At 43.8% G+C, this 27,136-nt stretch overlaps 1 protein-coding gene across 1 annotated transcript in view; it reads left to right on the top strand.

The window, feature by feature from the left end:
• Nucleotides 1-90: 90 nt before the first annotated feature.
• Nucleotides 91-27,136, top strand: part of PPME1 (protein phosphatase methylesterase 1) — a 124,271-nt gene continuing 97,225 nt past the window's right edge. The window contains exons 1-4 of the mRNA XM_069203823.1: nucleotides 91-358; nucleotides 8,418-8,512; nucleotides 15,820-15,911; nucleotides 17,662-17,719. Coding sequence (XP_069059924.1) covers nucleotides 264-358; nucleotides 8,418-8,512; nucleotides 15,820-15,911; nucleotides 17,662-17,719 — 340 coding nt within the window. The 5' untranslated portion in view covers nucleotides 91-263. The remainder of the gene's footprint in view (nucleotides 359-8,417; nucleotides 8,513-15,819; nucleotides 15,912-17,661; nucleotides 17,720-27,136) is intronic.

Here is a 27,136-nt window from a genome sequence, read left to right as displayed (position 1 = left end):
TGACAAGCTTGCTGCGGCTGAAAACAAGAAGCACTTTATAGTCCGTCGTCTTTCATGTAAATCAACCCGGTGCCGTTGTCCGCCTTCTCTGTCGGTGGCCTGAGTGTGGGTGGGTTGGTCTGGTGACGGCTCCTGTAGCGCCTCTTCGTTCAGCCCTTCAAGCGGTCCCTGAAGGGGGTTGTCGAGCCGCGGTGGACGGGTCCCTGCCTGGTTGTAGTCCCGGCTGGAGAGCGTTAGGCTGAGCTCCCTTCACCCGCCTCATCATGTCCTCCCTGGAGAAGCAGCTACAGATGAGCCGGCTGCCCTCCAGACCCCCGGTACCCGGAGGAGGCCAGCCAGGGGCGAAGATGCGCATGGGGTAGGTGAACTCTGTCTCACCCGGGCACTGGCACGTAGGAGGTGGAGGGAGGGGATGTTTGGAAGCGGGATTCCGTAAACGCCTTATCAAAGCATATCTGTGTCACAGTCGGATTAGTAGACCCAGTGCAGGAGGCGTTGTGTGATGTCGGCTCCCATCTGCTCAGTCCACGTAGCCAGGGCACTGGCTGAATAGCCCGTATATTGTATCGCAACGTGTATTTCGCTTTTGCTACCCACATGTGAGGCGCTGATGGCTACATGGGCAGCACCCTGTAGGGGGTGTCATTGGAAGGCTGGTGTCTTTGTTTCTTTGTGGGGAGAGTATCCCTGGAATATCGCGACAGAGCGCTTAGCAGTGTGATGGATGAATGTGCGAGAGCCAGGTGCGCTATTTATGGTTTTCATTTAGCTGGCAGCTTTAAGCAGCTCTGCGTGCGCCTTTATTGTATAATTATGTTCATAGTTTGTTAGCTGGTTAATGTACTGGGTTGTCCATTCTGAGATACTTTGTTGAAAGTTTATGGTCCTGAGCGGCCATACTTTAGAGATAGTAATGGTGGAGATATGGAAAGTCATACATAACCTGAGCTTGAAATAGAAATGTAGAATCTTGGGTACTCACTAAACCAGGAACTCTGTTTATTACTTAGAAGTGCTGGCCCTCTCCAATTAAAAGTTTCGGGCTTCTGCTGAGAATTGCAGGTACTTTCCTCTTAAAATTAACGAAGTTCAGTTACTCAGTACTTGTCCTTTTAAGGCACTGATAGTAACTCTGTAGCTCTGCTCCTGTTAGTTTGAACCATCATTGTGCTTCCTGTGGTTTCTCAAACATTAAATTTTTAAAGACATGATTGGAAACTATCCCTAAATTCTGATTCACATATTACTAATGCGTACACTAGGTGCCACTGTCCTGTGGGTATATACTTTAACTGAAACCTTCGACTCTGATCAGTCGTTTAAGAGATACAGCCTCCTAGCCTTAGGTAATGCCAGCAGGACCAGGTGTGCATGTCATCCTATTTCGTGCTCTAGTAATACCCTCATTGAACTGATGCCTTGGAGTCCAACTACAGTAGTAACTGACCTGCCACAGATCTGTGACCATGGTTCTTATGTTACTGAATACCTTGACCATGGCAGCCACTTTAAGTGGACAAAGAAGTTTGACTTTGCACTATTTCCTTTTGAGACCCTAAAATCCCATTTTTCTGTTAAGGTGTTCTAGTTCACTTTTCAGTGGTGTGTGTCTGTATATTTAAAATATTTGTTTCTCCTTACTGCCTAAGAAAATAGGACAATGGGCAGATATAAAACAGGATACGTGGCAGGGGCTGTCTTTGAAAATGATGTGGTGTAAGTTCCTGCCTCAGACTGAGCCAGACTTCTTGAAGGGATAGTTCTGTTTCCAAATGTTATTAAAAAGTGGGGCAAAAATGTATATTTTACAGCAAAATGTTCACATATATTTGCTAAAAAAAAACATTTTTGATGTGGCTTGTATGAACTGTTCCATTACTTTCATGGTGTGCCAAGCAAGCCTGATTCTCGCTTAGCGGGTGATAGGGTTTTGCCCGTCCCAAGAAAACTTAGCAAAAATGGTGGTAAGAGGTGTATAATCAATTAAACCCTAAAGGAAAAAAATAGATGATTAAGGCAGTTCTGAGAATGCAGTTTAACATGGTTTCATATAAATACTTCTTGGTGGCCTCTCTTCTATATTTTGCTCACTGTAGAACTGCCTAACAGCCACCGACTGTCCTTGGCTCTTGGTAAAATGCGTCATGTGAGTCCATAAAGAGGTTTGACAGTGCACCCAAGTACATGTCTACAAAACTCTCAAACTCGTGTGAGAGTAGCTCATCAGGATTTTTCTTTGTGTTTTGTGTTGCAGAGATTTTGATGTATCAAGGTTCCAGCTGTAGCAGAAGTGATACCATGTATTCTTTGAACACCACTGACATCAGAGTTGTCTCAGCCTTACTCCCCATGTAGCCTTTTATTTGATGTTGAGATGCCAGTTATGCTCAAGTAGGGGACATATAGGAAAGTTAACAGGGTTCTTTTTGGGCTGCTGCTTCAATCCTGACCACTGGGATAGCAGTGTCAGGTGTGTCCGAGAGAACGTTAGGGAGCAGCAGCTGGTACTCCAGTTAACACCTGGTTAACGTCCATGGGCTCGTAATCCTAATTCTACGACACGATGAACAGGGCTATACATTTCAAGGATTGAGAAATTTGAGAGTTCTGCATGCGGCATCCCCTGTAATTCCACAATGAGACGGTCACAGCTCTGACCTCGCACTTAAGTCCTCAAAGGCAATACCATTGCTGTTTAAGCACTAGGTGCACCCAGCTCTAAAATGTACATTACTAAGATTCCATGTCACACGGACAACTTGTTTCCTGTCCGAGGCTTTCAGTATCCCAGTAGTGCATTCTGGGACCTGAAGTATTGGTTTACTTCAGTGGATCCATTCATCGTTCACTCCTCAAAGTGATGGCTTGTAAAAGTTAAGCAAGACTAGAAAAGTTGACTCCTTATGCGTTTGAGTCATAAATGTAACTCGATGCATCTCGTTTCTGATCAGCAGCCCTTCTACTGTGCCATTAGTGAGACCTGGCAGTTTTCTCGGAGCACCTTAGTCGTGATACAGGCATTTTCACGATTTTCCCGATCTGCGATCATCCCTTAGTTCTGCCTGTGCAACTAAACCTGGCTCAGATTTATGTTCTTGGCGCATTGAAACCCCCTTATTGGGCAAAAGCAGTTAATCCGATATAATTATACACATTCATGACTTGTCGTTTTCTGTTCTTGGCCATTTCGTATTTGTGCACCCAGCTCAGGTAAGGGCTGTCCTCGCAGCAGATGTAGAATCAACGGGTTGAAATATCAGAATGTAAGACGCCGCTACAGTCACCCAACAGGGGGCTGCAACCCCCTTTTCATACTTTAAAGCACAGTGCCGTTGTAAATTAGCACGTCTTCCCCCTCAAGCCCCACACATTTTTGTGATGGTCTTGCCTCTAGATGTGTGATTCGAGGAAACAGAGCTTTGCTGTTGTGGCCAGCATTCTGGGAAATTCTCGATTGCACTCCTTCACGCTGGGGATAGAAGTGGGTGTAATCAGGTGAGGATGAGTTGTCTATGCAAATGAAGTGAACACCCACTCAAAGTTAACTTGTCTGTATTCTTAAACATTGCAAGTCCTTTCCCAGACTCATCCTGACTTTCTAAACCACGGACGGCATTTAGGGGTCGCCAGAGGGTGGCTGCGACCCCTGGCTTGCTCTTTGCTACCGCTGGCACTGCCTTTGCGACCCCTGGCCTCAGGGGTGGCAAATTCGGTGCGAGGAGCACAGTGGCAGGTGGGGCTCCCCTCTTTTGTTTTCTGTCAATTTTGTATTACACTAATGATGAATATTAATATATTATTTTCTATTACTGTTACAAAATGGAGTACAATTAGCTGGAATATGCCCTCAATGACAGAGGTAAGTAAAACGTGCTTTTAAATGTATGTTGTGTGTGTAAGGAAATGCCTCCTTGGCATGGTTACCCCCTGACTTTTTGCCTTTGCTGATGCCAAGTTATAATTTGAAAGTGTGCTGGGACCCTGCTAACCAGGCCCCAGCACCAGTGTTCTTTCCCTAAACTGTACCTTTGTCTACACAATTGGCACAACCCTGGCACCCAGGTAAGTCCCTTGTAACTGGTACCCCTGGTACCAAGGGCCCTGATGCCAGGGAATGTCTCTATGGGCTGCAGCATGTCTTATGCCACCCTGGGGACCCCTCACTCAGCACCTACACACTGCTGTCCAGCTTGTGTGTGCTGGTGGGGAGAAAATGACTAAGTCGACATGACACTCCCCTCAGAGTGCCATGCCAACCTCACACTGCCTGTGGCATTGGTAAGTCACCCCTCTAGCACGCCTTACAGCCCTAAGGCAGGGTGCACTATACCACAGGTGAGGGCATATGTGCATGAGCACTATGCCCCTACAGTGTCTAAGCAAAACCTTAGACATTGTAAGTTCAGGGTAGCCATAAGAGTATATGGTCTGGGACTCTGTCAACCACGAACTCCACAGCACCATAATGGCTACACTGAAAACTGGTAAGTTTGGTATCAAACTTCTCAGCACAATAAATGCACACTGATGCCAGTGTGCACTTTATTGTAAAAATACACCTTAGAGATGCCCCCTGAAAATATTCCCGACTTCCAGTGTGGGCTGACTAGTTTTTGCCAGCCTGCCACACACCAGACATGTTGCTGGCTACATGGGGAGAGTGCCTTTGCCACTCTGTGGCCAGGAACAAAGGCTGTACTGGGTGGAACTGCAGGAACTGTAACACCTGGCGGTGAGCCTCAAAGGCTCACCCCCTTTGTTACAGCGTCACAGGGCATCCCAGCTAGTGGAGATGCCCGCCCCTCTGGCCACTGCCCCCACTTTTGGCGGCAAGGCTGGAGGAGATAATGAGAAAAACAACGAGGAGTCACCCCCCAGTCAGGACAGCCCCTAAGGTGTCCTGAGCTGAGGTGACTCTTACTTTTAGAAATCCTCCATCTTGTAGAAGGAGGATTCCCCCAGTAGGATTAGGGATGTGCCCCCCTCCCCACAGGGAGGAGGCACAAAGAGGGTGTAGCCACCCTCAGGGCCAGTAGCCATTGGCTACTGCCCTCCCAGACCTAAACACACCCCTAAATTGAGTATTTAGGGGCTCCCAGAACCGAGGAAGATAGATTCCTGCAACCTAAAGAACTGCTGACCTGAAGCCCTGCAGTGAAGACGGAGATGACAACTGATTTGGCCCCAGCCCCACCGGCCTGTCTCTCTACTTCGAAGAAAACTGCAACAACGACGCATCCAACATGGTCCAGCGACCTCTGAAGCCTCAGAGGACTACCCTGCATCTAAAGGACCAAGAAACTCCTGAGAACAGCGGCCCTGTTCAAGAAACTGCAACTCTTTGCAACAAAGAAGCAACTTTTAAAGATCACACGTTTCCCGCAGGAAGCGTGAGACTTTCCACTCTGCACCCGACGCCCCCGGCTCGACCTGCGGAAAACTAACACTACAGGGAGGACTCCCCGGCGACTTAAAGCCCGTGAGTAGCCAGAGTTGACCCCCAGAGCCCCCACAGCGACACCTGCAGAGGAAATCCAGAGGCTCCCCCTGACCGCGACTGCCTGCTTCAAGGAACCCAACGCTTGGAAACCACACTGCACCCGCAGCCCCCAGGGCCTGAAGGAACCGAACTCCAGTGCAGGAGTGACCCTCTGCCTAGCCCAGGTGGTGGCTATCCCGAGGAGCCCCCCCTGTGCCTGCCTGTATCGTTGAAGAGACCCCCGGGTCTCCCCATTGATTCCTATTGAAATCCCGACGCCTGTTTGCACTCTGCACCCGGCCGCCCCTGTGCCGCTGAGGGTGCACTTTCTGTGCCTGCTTCCCCCCCCCCCCCCCCCCCCCCAACCCGGTGCCCTATAAAACCCCCCTGGTCTGCCCTCCGAAGACGCGGGTACTTATCTGCTGGCAGACTGAAACCGGGGCACCCCTATTTCCATTGAAGCCTATGTGTTTTGGGCACCACTTTGACCTCTGCACTTGCATTGAAGCCTATGTGTTTTGGGCACCACTTTGACCTCTGCACTTGACCGGCCCTGAGCTGCTGGTGTGGTAACTTTGGGGTTGCCTTGAACCTCCATCAGTGGGCTACCTTGGACCCAACTTTGAACCCTGTAAGTGTTTTACTTACCTGTGAATTTAACATTTACTTACCTCCCCCAGGAACTGTTGATTTTTGCACAGTGTCCACTTTTAAAATAGCTTATTGCCATTTTTGTCAAAACTGTACATGATATTGTGATTATTCAAAGTTCCTAGAATACCTGAGTGAAATACCTTTCATTTAAAGTATTGTTTGTAAATCTTGAACCTGTGGTTCTTAAAATAAACTAAGAAAATATATTTTTCTATATAAAAACCTATTGGCCTGGAATCAGTCTTTGAGTGTGTGTTCCTCATTTATTGCCTGTGTGTGTACAACAAATGCTTAACACTACCCTCTGATAAGCCTGCTGCTCAACCACACTACCACAAAATAGAGCATTAGAATTATCTCTTTTTGCCACTATCTTACCTCTAAGGGGAACCCTTGGACACTGTGCATACTATTTCTTACTTTGAAATAGTATATACAGAGCCAACTTCCTACAGTGTGTATGTGAGAAAGAGAGAGTAGAGTGTATTTGTGTGTGTGTGAAAGGGGAGGTCAAAGGGCGTGTGATTTCACTCTTGCTACCCATGACATTTCGGTGAATTAACCTCCCTGTTCTAAACTTCGACCCATTTGAACCAGGCACACGTGGCACAGAGTAAGAGTTTGCACGAAAATTAAAACAACATTTTCGAAAACTCCCAAAGCAGCGCAGTGTAGTGATCCTGTACTCAAGTAGGCATGCAAAAAAACAGCCATACACCTGCATGGTTAAGAAAATTGGAATTTACGTATCCCGCTGAATGTCAGAAACCACGGTCAGTTGGGCCTGGAGTCTCTAATGCCTGCAACTACTCAAACATTAAGGTATTTAGGATTTATTTCGGTGAAAACTAACGGCACCCCTTACTGCCTCTCCCCCCCCCAGCGTATAGTCACCACCTTAACCCCCTCCTCTAACTTTAGCTTTTTTCAGTGAATGCAATAGTAATATTTGGACAGAGTTCAACAATGTTTATGCTTCAGGTTACGAGTTCCTTGCCCACTCTCTGCTCATCGGTTCCTCACTTGTTCACTTCTGCTTTACAGAAGTCCTAACCCGAGGACTTGTCCTGAGTGTCTGTGAGGAATACATTACGCTTGTTAAAATAAATTTAGCTCCTATAAGATGCGTAAGCACGAATTTGAGATGCAGGAGTTCCAGGGTTTCTTTCCCACATGCCGCCTTTTTTAATGGATCTGCAGTTTTTAAAAGGTGCGTGCGTATGTGCTTTTTAAACGTAAATGCCTATTTGGTACACAGTCATTCTTAGACTGAATTAAGGAAGGACATGCCCACGTTGCAGTATTAAAGCAGTGATTTCCGTACGTTTTAGAACCAAAACCCAGATTTAGAATGACAGGCTTTCGTCACTAAGCTAGCTTAAATGGACGTAAGGTGGACGACTTTTTTTGTTTTTTTCTCTTAATGTAACTAAAGCATCATGTGGCAGTGCACTGTCATTTACAAACACCACATTTGCCATTGAAATGTGCACAAACATACAGTTTTGCTGCTAAAACTACTTTGCTCTCATGTAATAATGTGTGGAGATCAGGTTTCAGTGAAAGTCAAGTGTCTTGATTTGTTTTGATCCTCTTTGTTTCCATCCCAGTTCCAAATAAAATTGCTTCATTTTTGCTTTCCCAACTGCTAAACGCTGACACTTCATTTACAGATATTTGCATTTTGTTGTGCTTTACAAAAAAGACACCCCACCGCCTTTCCTTTCACACTCCCAGTACCCCAGCAGCACTGTCACATAGTGCACTTCACTGTTATTTATTCGACTGGAAAGTGAGAGGAGTTTGGAAACTCCAATCCCCATGTCAAAAGAATAAACAGCAGTTTGTCAGAAGACAGAGCGTGACATTTGACCTCTGTTTGAGAAGAAAAGCAAATATGACAAGGTAAATACGGAATTTAAAGCATCTTTATTTCTTGCCTGAACTTTCATGCCCCACCAAAAATCGCCTTGCGACTCAGGCTGGGATGCACCGTGCTAGAGGATGTCGTGCCCCGTATAGGCTGTCGAGGTGCATTGCCAGATTAAGTTGTTTCCTTTGTGTTGTGCTCTGTTCCACCACAAGATCACCTCACAGTGCAGATAAGTATCTTTGATTTCATGGCTGACGTTTGAATATGAACGTAAATAATTAGTCGCTTTTAGTTTGAATGTTTAATTTCAAGCACTTGGTTGCTCATCATAACGTTAGAACATTAGTTGCATTCTGTTGCATTGCTTAATAGACTCAATGTTTTTTTCAATTATATTTTTTCTTTCTGCAGTCCTGGAAGAAAGCGCGACTTTTCCCCTGTGCCGTGGAGCCAGTACTTTGAAACAATGGACGATATTGTTGTAGAAAATGAAACTGGCAAAGATATATCCTTTTAAAACTGCTTAGTCCTGGCGCTATGATGATTGACAGTATGTCTGCACGTTCTCTAGATGCAAACAAGCATGTTTATCTATGTGTATAAAGTATATACTATAAGATGGCTATACATCTCTCTCTTTTGTTAGGAACGATTTATGCCCATGCCTCTAGAGCAAACAGGTGGGCACTGGAAATGTAGAAACCATGACAAAGCACTGGCAAAGCCAGTAAGGTTGACTTTTATATGCCAGTGCATCCAATGAGCATTCGTGCATGCTTGTTTTTCAGTGTGTTATCACAATAAAGTCAGATCTTTTTGACTTTATCTTTGTTTATTTATGTTTCGCCAGTTTGTACGTGCAGTAGGTTCCATTTCGAGATAGGGAACTAATGAATTTGTGGGAAGCGTTGTTGGAATGAGGGGTACACACCTCTGCAATATCATTGAAAGACTGCTGGCTTCTTGTGAAGAAAAAAACATACATTTTTACTCTGATTATGCTGCTAACAGTTTATGTACAGCATGGAGATACATAAGAGTGATGAACTGGAGGGGTGGTTTTGCTTGATTTGAACAATTCTTCCTAGGCCACAACTTTTGATGAGAGAACGCTCCCTACTGCATTACATCCTTCTTCAGACCGCACAGTCTGGGAGCTGTAGGCAATATGTAAAGTTGTTTGAAATAATTTTTTTCTACGCAAAAATGCTGAGAGCAAATATTAGAATAAAAACAAGACAAAGGATTAGTGCTGTCTGCACATAAAATGATTTGAAAAATATTGATAATCCCATCACAATTCTCTCTTGGATGTTAAGATCTAGGGTGTAAAGGGTAATTATAATGTAATGCTGTTTGTAGCACCAGAGTGCTTGACACAGAAACTTTTGTTTTCACATGTCTTTTATCATGTTCAGTTCTCCGCCATTAATGGCAAAATAGCCATAGTTCTACTTGCACTCGTGGATGATTTGGTGAACTTTAGCTCGGTCCTTATGGACATGGGCAGCAAAAATGTGCTTGACACAGGACTAGAGCAACGGAAGCCAGTTCGGTTCGTAGTCGTAGCACCCCTTTAATTAAACTTAAATATAGAGGACCTCTCAAATGAGACCGCATGAACCTCAGCTTAAATAGCCATTCCCTTTGGGTAGAGACCTTTTAGCTCAGAGCTGAATGTGCGTAGTTGTGACGTCAGTGATTTCTTGGTGTTAGTTCTCTCTTGCTGATGGGGGGGCTTAGTGATACCCCAATGCTACAGGGAAAGGAACTAGAGTTACACCGGTCTACATCCAGGAAATACTTAAAGATGCTTCCAGGTACAAAGATTAAAATCAATCCTTGCAGTAATGGACATAATGCTACACCCTAGTCTCTGTTTACCCCTTCTCCAAACACCAAGTAGTGGCACCCAAAGCTGCTAAGCATGCCACAAGTACATTGAATGTCTGAACCCCCAAATTGCTAGCAGAAGGCCCAGCAGCCACAGAGGCAAGCGGCCAGGCAATCAATGCAAGTGATTTACATTAAACACCTACATAACCCAGACACCTGCCCCGCATGTTCATTAGGTATTCCTCTCCATGAGCCCCACTGTGGTGGGCAAACAGGCACCAGGCAAGAGCTTGTACAAAAAAACAGCTTCTACATGCAGCATGTATAACAATTAGTATCTCCAAGGATGCATGCAGTAGTGGGAATCGGAGAGTACTGTAGGGCTAACGGGGTTAACCTAGAATAAGTCGTGGGTGTTGCATAAATATCTTAAAAGCAATATCTGACCATCCTCATTGCATTGCCAGTTTCTGTCATTGAAATGGCATCTATCGGACCTTAAAGAAAATAGCACAGAACTTAAAAAAAAAAATAATCTTTGAGTGGTCAAATCTCTAGTCTGCACAGGGCAAAGAGGACTGACACAGCACTTTCTATGAGCTCTCAACAACTTGATAACGGTCATAAACTGTTACCAGCTCAAAGAGGTGTGATACCCAAGCAGGGCAGGATACATACACTTCAGTCCCTGTACACAAGTGGAGATGTCCAATTCTCCAGCCCACTGCAGAGATTCATAGTAGGGTAGTGGCAAGAAGGCAAGATGTCACCATAACCAGCGAGCAACTGAAGCATAAACACAGTCCCTCTAGCTCTCATCACTTGCCTTGCCTATTGGACGTAATAGGAGGATACCAACATCTGCTGTGCCCATGGCCGCCAAGAGAAGCAAAGGCTTGACACAGCCTCATCGCACGGATTAGCTGCCACTTATGTGAATCGGCCCTAATAACCTATTTATTCTCCACTCTCGCAGACTCAAAACTGGCTGATGAAGTAAACATAGATGTGCTGGTCTAGCAGAGGGTCTCTGTCCTTATGTTCTTAGGGTGAGTAAACCTGGGGAGGTGGAAAGCAGAATGGCTAAGATTCCCTGCGTATTGAATTTAAAATTCTTCACTCTGGCCCTCTTAGCAAGTCTTGCTCACCTCGGGCCACTCAGAAAAGGGGACAGCAGAGTACTCAACATGACTTCAAGTATTGCATCAGCAGTGCAGCATTGCTGTGTCCTGACCCCACAATCTGCTGTGCCTCTTCTGCCAAACTCTTCCGATGGGTGGTTATTTCTAGTCAGTGTCTCAGGAGATGCATGGAGCTGCTCTCCTGAAGTGGAAGCTGCAGGGCTGACACTGCCACAGCAGCTGTCTCTGCACTGGTCCCCCTCTAAATCATGGAAAAGGAGGCCAGGTCTTCAACATCACTGTCATCAGCAGGCAAGAATGGCCGAAAGAGGTGGGGAGTCACATCCCATACCATAGTTAGCCCTCTGATGCTTTGAGAGGATGATGAGACACCAACTGGTAAGGAAACGTGATTAAGGATCTGGATTTTTCGACACAATCACAATTGCAAAACATCAATACAAAATCTATACACTGAGAGCACCTCTGTGTCCTCTTTCTTTTGCTAACACACGAGCTGTCATAGACAGCTGAACTTATCGCTAGCCAGACGTAAAAGGGAACCCTTTGCCAGCTGTACAAAGACAACATCCAAAATATTAGTTTGTAAATTTATATACTTCTCTTGATATTTTTCTGTTTGCCTTTCAGTGTCTTTGTGTGCAGACTATAGTAAGATTTGATTTATGCATGCTTTTTAAAAATGATTTGTATGGTGGTTTGGATCTTGTTTCCATGTATTTGTTGTGTAATTCTTTGCTGAGAATCAACAAAAATGTTTACATGTTGCTTTCTCTGATGAAACGTTAGGATCAGTTTTTCTCCCAGCATAAGCAGAATGTTCTAGATTTTAACAGCAAACTAAAATGTGTGACTGATGCCTACTAATGAGAATCAAGTACTACTTCCTCCATCACGCTCTCCTTTCTCTGTCTTTCTCTTGTGCTGTCTCGGTCTTTTCTTTTTTTCTTTTCCTCTCTCTTAACACAGATATATAAATCTCTCTGTTTTTAAAACTATTACCTCTGTGTTAAAGAGCCACTGCTAATTCTTTTAGCAATCCGGTTTAATTTAAGCAAAAAAGACAAATCAATAAACAACAACAAATTTTAAGGTAATTTTAAGAATCCTGCATCTGATACTAATACAGGATCTGGGGCTGACACAAAGATTGCCCTGCCGTTCCAGGCATCAAGATGGTCTACCCACCATTGAAGTTGTAACTGGGATTCTGTTTCTAAGGTTATGGAATCGGAATAAGCTTGGCTTCTGTGTAAGTGACAAATCTTCAATCTTTGAAGGGCCCTAGAGTGAAGAGGGCCTGGAAAGATGGCCTGAATGGAAGATGAGAGAAGACCCACTACTCTCGCAGAGTTCTGAGAGAAATGGTTGACTTGTAAAGAGTTTGGATTATTTCTTATTTGATGGTCTTCGTCTGTGATGAAGGAAGATGAAGAGTGACATGCTTATTAAAAAAAAAAAAAAAAAAAAAAGAATTATTTTTGCTTTGAAGGAATTAGCATGGACTTTTCTGTGTTGCTGAGGAAACCTAGGTCTGAAAGAAGAGGGCACGTAATTTGAATCTATAAATGCTTTGGCCCATTAGGAGTATATCGTCTAGGTATATTATTAGTCTAATGCCTGGAACTCTGAGGAGAGCTACCACCGATCTCACCAGTTTGGTAAAACACCACAGGGCTGAAGAGAGACAAAGGGGAGAGAGGAGAAATGATAGGTTTGACCTTGCAATTGGAATTTAAGATATTTCCTGGTATCTGGATGAATTGGTGTGGATAGATAAGCATCCTGAAGATCCAATCGGACCATCCAGTCGTGCTGTAGTAAAGAATCTCTGGAATGGAAAATAGTCTCCATCTTGAAGTGGCAACAAACTGGTTGAATTGTTTAAGTTGATCACAGGCCTCATTTTCTTGTTTTTCTTTTGCACTAAAAAGAGGGAACTGAAAAACCTGGACGGGTTGGGATATATAATCTCGATTGCCTGTTTGAGTAAAAGAGATTCTATTTCCAGAGAAATTAGGTTGGACATCTCTGTGAAAAGGTTTGGTGGAGGAGGAAATACTGTTTATAAAGGAATGGAGTATAGTTGTATAATGTACCCTTTCACAGTGTTTAAAACCCATTGATCCAATGGTATAGCTTGCCATTTTAATTGGAATAAAAAAAAAGACTGCCTCTTACCGAAGGAAGGCCAGAGGTGAGGCTTACTTGTTTGTGAGTTGTAGCTGGAACTTTTCTGTCCTTTAACTCTGAAACCTCTACCCCTCTCTGGGTAGGACTGTGGCTTGTAATCCTGAAGGCTGGAGTTGTAGGAACCTCTGAATCCTTGATGTTGGTAATTACAACCATTAAAGTGGCTCCTGCCTCTTCAGGCCCTGGCAAAAACACGTTGCGAGAAGACCATTTTGAGGGACTGCTGCGCCTTGTCAAGGGATGCAAACGTTGATACATATTTGCTTAGTTCTTTAATGAAAGAATCTCCAAACAAGAGGCCTTCTGCTCTAAAACTGGGGTCCAGGGTTGCTAGGTTGACCAGCTTGGAGTCCAATTTGAGCAACAGACCTTTTTCTCGGCTCATGTGAGTTATGGCTGAATTCACATTACCCAGCAGGCAAAAAGCTCTTTGAACAGAGAGAGAGAGAGAGATCTACTGGTTCAATAGAGGAATTATCAAATCTGGCTGACACTAAGGCGAAGATATGGCAAAAGGGCCAACAATGTCTAATAACTTGTCCTGACATGTGGACCAGGCTTTATCCACACCCTTGCAAGGGTGTCTGCCAAACTTTGTGAAAAAAGTGAGCAGGTACAGGTCTATGGCCGTTGTGAGGAGAATTTTGGAAGGGAGAGAGGGCCTAGGACAATTAGATTTGAACCTGATCCTTGTTTGGTTTTCCAAAGGTAAACACAGACTAGAAGCAATGTATTCGCTCATGTGATCCGCTGGGAACCATTCTGTGGCGTTGGGGTAATTAATTAAACTAGGGTCATACGTAGGAGAACCCTCAGTGCCTAAAACTGTTATAGTTGCAAGGGGATCATGTGAATATGACGGAATTTTGGCTTTCTGGGGAGGAGGGACAGCGAGGGAATCAGTGCCCCCAATATTGTTTTTTCTATGATCAGAATCTATGTTGCCCATGTCGTCATCTGTGTCAAGAATATGGGGAATTAAAATAGGAGACAACACCAACTTGATATGTTTGGTTTTTGATTTACATATAGAAGCAACCAAATTAGTATTAATAGTATCATTACTTTTATACCCCTCCTTAATAGGAGGCCGGGGAGTGTGAGGTAGCCTCATTGTCCACCGCACAATATTAATTTTTGAATTGGGTTTATTAAATTATGGTATTGGAAAACCCATTGCTTTGCACATTCTGCTTTCCCCCGCAGAACGGGCCTAAATAGTTTTAGGCATAAGGTTGATGACCGAATTCTCAATATTTTTGCTCTCTTTATCCATTGAGGCTGCAACAGCCTGTTCCACAGAGGACTGTACAAAAGTCACTCAAATTGTCTTTAAGAATGCCTTCCTCCCCATCCTCATTATGTTGTAGCAGAGGGGAGCTATTCATTTCAATGACCAAAGATAGTTTTACTTTCTAACAGCAGTGAAAGAGTTAACTGGCAAGAGGAGACAAACCTCCCTTTTGTGAGCGGGGATAAGGGTGTGTAGAAACTAAGGAAAATGAGCAAAAGACTGAATCCTTTTTAAGACCAAGTACATGGGGCGTGCCTGAGGGGAGAACGAAGCAGGAGTAAGGTCACGCCTCGGGGAGGAGAAACTGGCTTTGGAAACTGACGGATGAGAGTGTGAGAGTATATCGCAAGGGAGTGGTAATGAAAACTGTCAAAAATGATGTTTTAGCACTCGTTGGAATACATTGACAAGCTGACAGGCACAAATGATAATGCGCCTCCGACTGCACCACCAAAATATGGAACGCGGGTAGAGATGCACGCAGCTCGATGGGTGCAGCGCTTGTGAACAATGCTGCAGCGTACCGACTGGGAAGAAAAGAAAGCTGAAAAACCTTTGTAAGGCATACAATGTTATAGATTAACAATAATAATAATAAGTAAAACGGGTAACAAAGTATTGGAAATATAGACCAACGAAGTACACAACTTACCTTGACTTTGAGCAGCAAAAAAAATGACTGTAGTCAAGTTAGGTATTATACAGGGGTCTGTTCTACTCCTGGTCAGTGTGGATACTATTTGTTGTATAGCCTCATGGAAATTGTAGTTTTGTTCTTGACTGCTGCTGTTAAATTAAAGCAAGATTAGAAGGCATAATAGCAGCCTCCGGCCTTGCCATAAAATTAACATCATCATAAACATCTGATGTATTTTCTTCCACCCAAAACCTATCTGTTCCAACTTCTGTTACTTCACCTCCCTCTCTCCTTCCCTTATGCCCTCCTTCCTTCTCAGCCTCTCTACTACCTCAGTGCGTCTCTGGGTATGAACTAAAAATCCTATGCTCCTGGGTTATGTCCTTGTTCATTAATGAGTTAGAGTGCAGTCACTTTTGGGATCCTCTTCTATTTTGGCTGGTTAAACCTTCAAAGGCCAGTTATTCTCATTGGTATGCTTCTTGAGATTATTGAGAATGGCCAGCTACTTATGGAGATGCCTTCTACGTCAGTAGGAGAGTGATGGGAGAACGCTTGCTTTGAGCCCCTTACTGCGTTTTTTTCAGATGAATGTAACTTGCCTGCATTCTTCATTTTTGCACCATTCTCGTCGCTTTAATGCAGTGCTTACTAGGGATGGTAGAACTGAAGAGAAATACTGTTACTATGAAATCCTTAACCATCCACACACCTTTCGAATTTACAGAAGTGGCTCGGAGGGACCTGTATTACTCTTATTGCACGGTGGAGGCCATTCTGCACTTTCATGGGCAGTGTTTTCTGTGAGTGTTCATATCAACTGTGTTTTTGCTCTTCATTACATTATTAACTGGTTTATATTTGCTTCATCACTAGGGAAGCCTAAACAGCATGGGTTGATTGTCAGTTAGATACCTAAACACTGGAAAACTCTGCATCTGTATTTAAGACTGTGTCTCACAGTTAAATGCGCAGAAGGGGGAGCCTGCCAGAACCTGCAATTTCACAGGATAAAATCTTCTGTCAAAGACAGGATTACTCTGTTATTCAAGGAATACCTGAAATCCCTAAATATTTGTTTAGTCTTGTAACCTATATCACTGTGAGGCCCATTCTTAAGAAAAGCCTTTTATGTTTGCTGTTGTTCTTTTTTTTTTTTTAAAGAGACTTTTATTATTTATCAGTAGGTTTTTGATGGTAGTCGTGTGAACGTTATTGTTGAAAGATAAGATTCACCCCTATATAACAAGTGACTAAATCTACAAATAGATAGTAGTAAAAATACGCACACTTGTTTCTGATCTGTACTGAAGTAGGGGAGATGCGGTTGGTGGAGATGGGGAACACAGGAATTATAGCTGGGAGCTTATGTAGGTTGAATTGTCCATGTAGGTTAACCATACAAAGTTTCAATTCCGTGGTCCCCTCATTGCAACTGGGCTAATCTAGTCTACTTTTTTATAGAGAGGAGTGTAGGAACGTAGTAACTGAGAGGAGAAGAGCTTATGATACTTGTTGTCTCTCCGGCCTAATATTCAAATAGTTTTTATTATTTTATGGGCCAATTCACCCATGAAACAATCTACCGCATACATACATTTCATCATATGAAACAAATCTTGTTTTTAGAGACAAGAATTCTTTGCTGCCAACTTCAAAAAAATTTCCACCGAAGGGCAGTTCCAATGTGAACAGATAAACAAAGCATCTGTAATATTTCCGACCCAGCTCTCAGACAGACAGAAGGTGGCATTTACATACATTCTCACACTTTAAGCAAATGAGCTAGAAGTATTGGTGGTTATCATTTACTTTTAGTTCAGAGCCTTGCTGATTTAAACCATTGTTCTTCATTCTCCAGTGTGTCTAATTCCACTTCAGGGCTAGCCCAAGTATGTTCTTTTTATGCAACAACATCTGAAGTAGTCCATCACACTAGAAATGCACTTAGCTGCAATTTCATTTTCTTACGTGCCCAATAGTTGATATTTGCATCTAACAAATAAATGGTTTTAATATTCTGTACAGGAGGTCTTGACTGTACGACCTGTCAGAATCTTCATGTGAGGCTTCCTGACTTATATATGAGCATGTATATATATCCAGTTGTGTGGTTCCATCAGTGATATCATAGGCAAAACTCCAGTGATGACATTTAGTTTTATAGTTGGCACAGTTCAGCAGAGGGGACAATGCATGGTTGCTAGGAGGGCAAGTCGATTAAAGGGATTCATTTAGACTTTGTATTGTCGTGGGTGTTTCTTTGTGCACATTTTCCGCATCGCAACCTCACTCGTTTCTTCTGATGTATACACAAGCTTATCATTATTGAACAAGTAGAAATGGTCTGGGGGACAGTGCTGTTCCGGACAAATATTGTATTGTCATACATTATGACATCACTTATCTACTTCTACTTGTGTTGCTCCTTCTACGGCTGCTGTTATTGACTGTATTTGTATAGCAGAGGTCTCTGTTTGCTGTATGCACTGTTTCTTTCTGACATAATAATGTGACATCTCTTTGCAAAGTAATGCCTCTATCTTTCTGCAGACTGCTATCACCAGTAGGATTCATTGTAGGATTGTGGCATTGGACCTCAGAGGCCATGGTAAGTACCAGTATTTCAATCCATTGAAGCATATTCTTTATTAAAAGAAATGTACTTAGAGTTCCAAATTCATTTGCTGCAATATTTTGAATCCCAAAATCAAAAACAAACAAATGAAGAATAAATGTTTGATTCAATCCATATATCTTTAATCTTTGTGGCATGTTTAATCCTTAAAATATTGCTAAAACCTGCCTGTCACATCCATATCTTCATCCACTTGAATATTGCAAGAGCCAGAGAGAGACTGTCTAAGTTCCCCCAGGCCCTTCCTTAGGATAGTTTTACTGGGAAGGGCATTGGGCGGGACTATAAACACATCTCTGCCTCCAGCTTCCCTCCTAACCATGTCCAGCACCTGTATTCTAGCATTTCGTTGGCAGAGTGGGGGTAACAGAAGCAAGCATTAGGGTAGATGAATGAGTGGCCTGTCACACCATCCACCTTTCCACTCCACCAATCCAAAAAATGATACAAGAGGGTAAAATTGGAAAACGGGGAGCTCTCAATTATTTGCTCATTTTCCAAGTCCCACTTCCTTGTCAGTCTGGGGTGGAGACTTGGGGGGACCAGTGAAAGAGGCTGGGCAGCACATTGTATCCTCCCTCCCACCATCCCCGTCTACCTCAACAAGACAGTTTGCAAACTGGGAGTGGGGCCAGGAAAAGGAGCGGCAGAAATATCTCTAGTATTAACCCTCCAGTCCCCACCACTCAGTTACTATTTTCTTGATTGGAATTATTTTGCTAGAGGTTTGTTCCTTGAACTGGGGATGGGCTGGTGGAGCTTTAAAATTGGAAGGAATATAGATGAAGAGGGAACTTAACATAATTTATGTGCTATGTCCCCTGCTTTCCTATTGCCACTTACACTTTTGGATTCCAGTGGAAATTTGAAGCGTACTGATAAAACCCTCACACTTCCACTGAAACTCTGAAATGAAATCAGTAGTAGAATGGCAGGGTGCACAGCATATCCATCTTGAGCGGTGTCACCTCCCACTCTATTTTCAGTGTAAAGGATGAAAGTGGACAAAAAATGTACTGCATCCCTAGTCATTCTCTTTTTTAGGTTGGTTGGAATTGGATGGGTGAGGCCCAGGAGAAAAAGGGGGACTTAGGCACAGGAGAAACTGGGGTACAACAGGAATGGGGACCAAGACATGACACATGGGTATCTGGTCTGAAAAAAACAGGATGGGAATAAGCGTCCGGGGGATTGGTGTGCTGAAATCTGGCAGTGGGTGTGGTGGGAAGGTAATTTCCGGAATAGGTGAGATGGGAGCGTGGTACATGGAGGATGAATCACTGGATCTTTCATCTATTCATATGCTTGAATTAGGATTACCAAAACACAGTACTTTATTTGAAAAGGTGGAAATGAGGCTTCTCACTTTTATTTATTTATTTTTATTAGCAATGTGTTGGGTAGTATCCTTCTCATCACGAAGGACTGTAATAGTGCAGTCACATGCACAGTGCACATGGTGAAATGCATGCAGTAATATACACATCATGTAGTCAATGGCAAGGAGAAAGCAGCAAAGCAAGAACATCAATATTGGAATCATCAATAACGTCAGTATAATGTTGCACACAGGTAAGCAGGCACAGGGATTAGTCGGGGCAGGAGGGGTCCTTCGGCACATGTCGAAAATGAGGCTTACCTTAATGAAAAAGGATGCATAGCATAACCCTCACTGCTATTTCAGCAGACAACTGGAGAACTAGAGAGTTGTGTCTTACGAAAGTGTGGGTCAAAGACCAAGTTGCTGCTTTAAAAATGTCCAGTAAGGGCCACCCAGCAAAGAGTGCAGCTGTTGTCGACATGTCTCTTGCTGAATGTCCTTGTGTTGTAAAGGTCGGCCAGCTTTGACGTGGCAGTATGAGATGCATTACGTGATCCATTATGACATGCCCTGTTTGGACAAAGGCCAGCCTTTATTCGAGTTACCATATGAAGCAAATGATTGGTTGGTCTTTTTCAATTCTTTTGTCCTATCAGTGTAGATGTTTAAACATCTTGATGTCTAGTGAATGTAGAAATCTTTTAGAAGCTGTTGAAGGTTGCGGGAAGAAAGCTGGCAAGTAAATCGTCTCATTAAGATGAAAGAAAGTTGGAACCTTTGGAATAAATTTGTATTGGTAGACAATGCCACTGTATTTTGATCAGATGTTATGTATGTTGTTTCACTTAGATGGCTTGAATCTCTCCAACAATCCTTGCTGAACTTATGGCTTAAAAGAAACCAGTCTTTTATGACACCCTCTGTAGGGAAGCTTTATGTATTGGTTCACACGCTTCCCTAATCAGTCAACCTAGTATTGTGTTTAGTTCCCACACCAGCAGGCTTCTTACTAGAGGACATGCATATGAAACGGAAGTAGCATTAATTCCTTCACCGCCTTGTTGTAGAACAAAGACGGTGCAGACAGTGTCTTAAATACCTAAAAGTGGCAGCCATGTGCACTTTAATAGAGGAGTATCTCAAGCCAGATTCTGCCAGGCTCAGCAGAAAAGATAGTATCTCATGAGGACTTACGAATGCCAAAATACAAAACCTCTTAAACTTCAAAAAATTAAAACTTACCTGAGAAAGAACATCGGGCTATTTGCAGGATCTTTCTGCATCTAGGCAGTATGTTCAATAACCCAAATTCTAAGCCTGTGGCAGTCGGGTGCAGGGACATGATAGAGCAAATTATCTATGTTCTTGCTATAACAAACAGGCCTTTCTTGAATTGTATTGAAGTCGAAATTGAGAAGTCTTAAAGATTTGTATTCCAGAATTGTCTGGCCCGAGTGACGGCGACCAATATTATGGTGCACAGCTCTCACTTCATCCTCTGAAAGGCCCTTGGTATGAGTGGTATTGGAGGAAAAGTGTGTATGAATTTCCCAAACCAGGCACTCAAACTGTATCCTCTGTAGGCTGGGACGCCACCATCTGCTTGTGTAGCTTTGCCTCATCTTCGGAAAACACTTTGTAGATTTTTGGTGTCTAATTTCCACTTTTGGCACTCCATGTATCATCTGCTCGAGGAACCTGCTGTTTTTCTTGTGCAAGCCCAGGGCATGTTCTGCTATCCGATTGATGTTGCAACATAGACCCCAGTGCCACGGTTGCTGACCTTCTTGCGATAACTGTTCGGACTTTGTTCTGGCTTGCTTCCAAAACACACATAGAGTTACCGTATTGTCTGTTGAAATCTTGATGTCATTGTTTTCTTTTCGAGGCAGGAACATTTTTAAGGCAAACCTGGCCGCTAGTCGTCTTGCTGACAGGTCCTGTATGTGTGCTCCCCAGCTTTTCATTGAAGTATTTGTTTTTAGATGAAGTTGCAGTTTGATTTTGTAAAGGCCCTGTCCATCATATTTGCTTTCAAAAGAATTCCACCCAAGCCATGGCCGGTTTGACCCTTTCGGTGATCCGTATATAGTCATCACATAGGCCAGTCCCTTGTTTGCACTGCATGTCTAGCCCTTCTCTGCGGTGTCCTAATTCTGAGCCTTCATTGTGGTATATGTGGATTGCAGGAAAACAGAATAGCTAGAAGAACGGCTTCTGGACTGTGATCTAAATGTTTGCACTTATCTCCTAAATCAGTTTTTCCTCCTCTTTCTATTGATGGGTACAGCACATATGTCTTCTGCTACAAATATCTCTTCTACTGGCATTTTGAGTATGGAGCTCAACCAGTTTAGAAGATTGCAGATTTAGGCAGCTGATCTAAATGTTTGATGCAACGATGATATCTTGATTAACTAGTCGTCGAGGTATGGGTACACTCTTACCCCTTCATGACGTAGATAAGTGGCCACTGTTGCCAACTTGAAGCCAAATGGAAACACATTGAATTGGTAATGTTCTTTCCTTCTTTACTATTTTTTATTCATTTCCTTAAAACCATAAAATTCACAAAGGACACATTTTGACTTCAATCAAACTTAGTGAGGCAGATATTTCCAAGTAAACAATCATAAATTAAAGATATCAATCCAGATTCATCATAAGTTAAAATAAAACAAGCGCCAGTTAAAATCAACACACTTTAGTAGCTAAAAACCAATGTTATAGAATCATCATGCATTATTAAACAAAGAGGAATTAAATTCATTCCTGATAAGACTCGTTGCCCATGTTCTTGGTGCATTTCTTTGTCTAACAACCCCAGTTAAAAATAGAGCCCCATAAAACATATGAATTTATTAGGTTACATTTGGAGGGGAAAAAGGAAAATATCAATGCTGGTTTCACTCTAGTGAATTTTTCTCTCTCTCTAGAGGGGTAAAGTATACCTTTGTCATAGAACTCTTTAGTTCCCACAGAACATTATAAAGTGCATGGTGTCCTGGGGTGAGAAGCAATCACAGCTTCATGGCGCTAGATCTTCAACTTTATTACAACCACATGGCTCAGCCAAAAGGCAATGCAATAAATTTGATCTAAATCTAGTTAGTAAAAAACGGTGGTGGGACTTTGTAACCACTGTGCGGTATGATTCAGTTTTCATACATGATTTCAGTGTAACATAGTCCTGTACAGAGGGCTCACAGAATACACTAATTTCGCTCTGTTTTAACCCATTTTAAGTCGGCACAAACAATTTAATCAAGAGACATAAACAGCACTGGACGTTCTAGTTCTGTGGATAAGGACTTTAATGTACCCTAACTATGGAATACTTCCACCCATATCTAAATTCATACAGTCCCTCAGTAAGGTCTGATTTACCCCATCGTTGTGTTTGACCAATCCAAAATCCAACATAGCAGCGCATTCATGGCAAGCTGATCTGACATATATCCTACCTCTAATTCTTCGTGAACAGTTAAAGAAGGGGTATAGTGTGGTACTGCTAATAAATGCCTCATGAACCTATTTTTAAAAAATAATATTTGTAGCTCTGGGGTATCTTTGTATCCCCAAAAGTCAATGCCATAACTTGTCATTGAAATACATTTGGCTTGATAGATTTTAATCAGAGCTTCAATTGATTTTGCACCCAGTCTTGAGGCAAAGTCAACCACCCTCGCCATTGAATTTCTTTTATCTGCCTCTACTGGCGCCCATGACCCTTTCATCAAACAAGACACCAAGATAAGGGCAGTTTTTCACCCTGGAGATCTCAGTCTTCTCAATAACACACCTTCTCTGTCCAGTGTCCGTAGGTCCCATAACCAGTGTATGTGATTTATTATAGTTGGTGCTTAAATCCAAACTATTCTTAAAAGCAACAAAGGATTTGAGGAGCTGCTGCAAGCAGACAGTTCTCACTATTAACACTGCATCGTTTGCATACAGTAGTGCCATGAGTGAATGAGATGGGTTCCCACCTGTAGGATGTCTTTGCGTGTTGCACACAATGTTGTACCCAGATTGTTGATATACAGGGTAAAGAGAAGTGAAGCTTAAATACACCCTTGTGTCACCCACACTGAACTGTTAAAGATGTGGTATATCTCCCATCTAAATCATACCTTACCAAGGCTGGTAGCTCTTTATGTAATTCATGTAAAATGTCTGTCAACTCCCATGTTAAGAAGGATTGATCATAGTTTATTTCTGTTAACTCACTCAGAAACCAGTGTAAGATCCCTAAGTGCCATATGGAGTGAACCACTCTTTGCAACTATATATTTCCCTATTATCTTTAGATTTAAACACTAATGCAGGGTACTCTGGGCTGCTCTAATGCTATATTGCAGTGGTTCCCAACCTGTGGCCCAGGGACCCTTGGGGTCCGCGAAGCCTTCTCAGGGGGTCCGCGATTCCTAAGAAAATGTAAATAATAATAACAGATTAGGTCCCCAGCTTTCAATAATGACTTAATGGGGGCTCTCCGGATTCCGGTAATGATAAAGTGGGGGTCCACACCACTGATATATTGTATGTCACACATTTTGTTAATATTTTCCATCCAAGTGGTTCATGTAGAAAGGATGACCGGTCCCAGAACCTTGACCACAGTCAATAAGCAAGATAGGCCTATAGCATCGCAGGTCATCCCTCTGCCGTTTAAAAAAAAAAAACTGGTACAATCACAGATCTAGACCGTGATGCTGGAATACCCACTTTGCCTACCACATTGAAAATGTTAATATATTTGCCCAATATGAAGGGTCAGATTTATATAAATCAGCAGGTACCCCATCTGGGCCTGGTGCCTTATTATTATTAGATAAATATATAATTACCTCAGTTACTGCTAATACCGGAAATTCTATATTGGGCTTTTTTTTAAACTCTCCTTGTTCACAATTTACTCCTCGTTGGAATCTGGGCCACAAACCCTCTCTAAGTGTTGTATCTAGTTATCTGAAGCAGTATGACAATCTAGTGCATCTCAGTCATTTCCGGGAGCAAGCGAATGATTGACTATTCCCCAGAACCTCATGCTGTATGATAACGTGTTAGCATGTAAAAGTTTGTCCCATGCTTCTGTTTTTTAATTTCATATTTCCGTTCAGTAATAGCTAACAAACATTTTTCGACAGCTATCAACTTCAGATGTGGTTCTGGGGATTTTCTTTGTTGCTTTCAACATCTTTTGATGAGCCACTGAACATTTAATCAATTTCATGACTGCAGATGGTAGGTAAATCATTAAAAAAGTATCTATGATAAACATATTCCATTTCAACCTATGGCCTTCATCAGTTGTTTTTGTAAACTGGTTCGATGGGTCCTCCTTATTCAGAACTTCCCCCTCTTGTCAATGCTTTATGGTGAGATATAGAGAATTATGGTCACCATGCTGATTCTCCAAAGCTTTTAACATAGTAAGATGCGCAGAAATATAAGAGTATAGTCTATAACTGTTGCAGAGCCTCTACCTATAAATGTGGGGTAACTCCCAAATCTTCCATATCATTGACACTTGAATTAGCAAACATTAAATTATGATCAGACAAAACCGAGCTAAGAACATCCCCTTGCCTGGGATACACCATATGAGGAAGATTATCATGCCAGCATATCGTATCACATCTGTCTGTCATAATGTGACAGGGTGGCTTTCAAGTTGGCAAATGTGACAGCTGTTGGTGCAAACACACATGAGACCTGACTATGACCCTGGCAGATGGGATATCCCGTCACAACCGTGACGGACATCCCGTCTGCCATATTATGAGTTCCATTATATCCTATGGAACTTGGAAAACAGCGGGCACAATATCCCTCATGTTTGTGGAGTAGCATCCTGTAAGGAAATGGCTCCCTGTTGCAGTTACCCCCCACTTTTTGCCTGATACTGATGCTGACTTGACTGAGAAGTGTGCTGGGACCCTGCTAACCAGGCCCCAGCACCAGTGTTCTTTCACCTAAAATGTACCATTGATTCCACAATTGGCACACCCCTGGCACACAGATAAGTCCCTTGTAAAAGGTACCAGTGGTACCAAGGGCCCTGTGACCAGGGAAGGTCCCTAGGGGCTGCAGCATAAGTTGTGCCACCCCAAGGGACCCCTCACCTAACACATGCACACTGCCAGTGCAGATTGTGTGCGTTGGTGGGAAGAAAAAGGCAAAGTCAACATTGCATCCCCCTCAGGATGCCATGCACACAAAATACTGCCAGTGGCATAGGTAAGTCACCCCTCTAGCAGGCCTTACAGCCCTAAGGGTAGGGTGCACTATACCACAGGTGAGGGCATAGCTGCATGAGCAATATGCCCCTACAATGTCTAAGTCTATTCTTAGACATTGGAAGTACAGTTGTGGCCATATTAAGTATATTGTCTGGGACTCCACAGCTCCATAATGGCTACACTGAATACTGGGAAGTGTGGCATCAAACTTCTAAGAATAATAAACCCACACTGATGCCAGTGTTGGATTTATTAAAAAATGCACACAGAAGGCATCTTAGAGATGTCCCCTGTATTTTACCCAATCCTTCAGTGCAGGACTGACTGTTCTGAGCCAGCCTGCTGCTGAGAGACAAGTTTCTGACCCCCTGGGGTGAGAGCCTTTGTGCTCTCTGAGGACAGAAACAAAAGCCTGCTCTGGTGGAGGGGCTTAACACCTCCCCCCCCCTGCAGGAACTGTAACACCTAGCAGTGAGCCTCAAAGGCTCAGGCTTCGTGTTACAGTGTCCCAGGGCACTCCAGCTAGTGGTGATGCCCGTCCCCCTGGATACAGCCCCCACCTTTGGCGGCAAGTCCAGGGGGGATAATGAGAAAAACAAGGAGGAGTCACCCACTAGTCAGGACAGCCCCTAAGGTGCCCTGAGCTGAGGTGACCCCTGCCTTTAGAAATCCTCCATCTTGATTTTGGAGGATTCCCCCAATAGGATTAGGGATGTGCCTCCCTCCCCTCAGGGAGGAGGCACAAAGAGGGTGTAGCCACCCTCCAGGACAGTAGCCATTGGCTACTGCCCCCCCCAGACCTAAACACACCCCTACATTCAGTATTTAGGGGCACCCAGGAACCCAGGAAATCAGATTCCTGCAACCTGAAGAAAGAAGAAGGACTGCTGACCTACAAGCCTGCAGAGAAGGAGGAAGACAACAACTGCTTTGTCCCCAGCCCTACCGGCCTGTCTCCAACTTCGAAAACCTGCTCCAGCGACGCATCCAACAGGGACCAGCGAGCTCTAAAGCCTCAGAGGACTGCCCTGGACTACAGGACCAAGAAACTCCTGTGAACAGTGGCCCTGTTCAAAACCAGCTTCTTCTTTGCAACAAAGAAGCAACTTCCAAGGACTTCCTGTTTCCCGCTGGAAGCGTGAGACTCTACACTCTGCACCCGACGCCCCCAGCTCAACCTGCAGAAAACCAACACCTAAGGGAGGTCTCCCCGGCGACTGCGAGTCCGTGAGTAACCAGAGAGGACCCACCCCTGAGCCCCCACAGCGCGCCTGCAGAGAGAATCCAGAGGCTCCCCCTGACCGCGACTGCCTGTAACAAGGGACCCGACACCTGGAACCAACATTGCACCCGCAGCCCCCAGGACCTGAAGGAACCGTACTTTGATGCAGGAGTGACCCCCCAGGTGACCCCCTGCTTGCCCAGATGGTGGCTGTCCCAAGAAGCCCCCCACTGTGCCTGCCTGCACCGCTAGAGTGACCCCCGGGTCCCTCCATTGCAACCTATACAAAACCAGACGCCTGCTTTGCACACTGCTCCCGGCGGCCCCTGTGCCTCTGAGGGTGTGTTTTGTGTACCTACTTGTGTCACCCCCTTCCCCCCCCCCCCCTCCCCCCTCCAGTGCTCTACAAAACTCCCCTGGTCTGCCCCCCCAGGACACAGTTACTTACCTGCTGGCATACTGGAACCGGAGCACCCCTGTTCTCCATAGGCACCTATGTGTTTTGGGCACCTCTTTGACCTCTGCACCTGACCAGCCCTGAGCTGCTGGTGTGGTAACTTTGGGGTTGCTTTGAACCCCCTACGGTGGGCTGCATATGGCCC

This window comes from Pleurodeles waltl, chromosome 8 (genome assembly GCF_031143425.1).
Source record: "Pleurodeles waltl isolate 20211129_DDA chromosome 8, aPleWal1.hap1.20221129, whole genome shotgun sequence".
NCBI lineage: Eukaryota > Metazoa > Chordata > Amphibia > Caudata > Salamandridae > Pleurodeles > Pleurodeles waltl.
The sequence above is the reverse complement of the archived record's forward strand: the minus strand, read 5'-3'. Positions and strand labels throughout refer to the sequence as shown.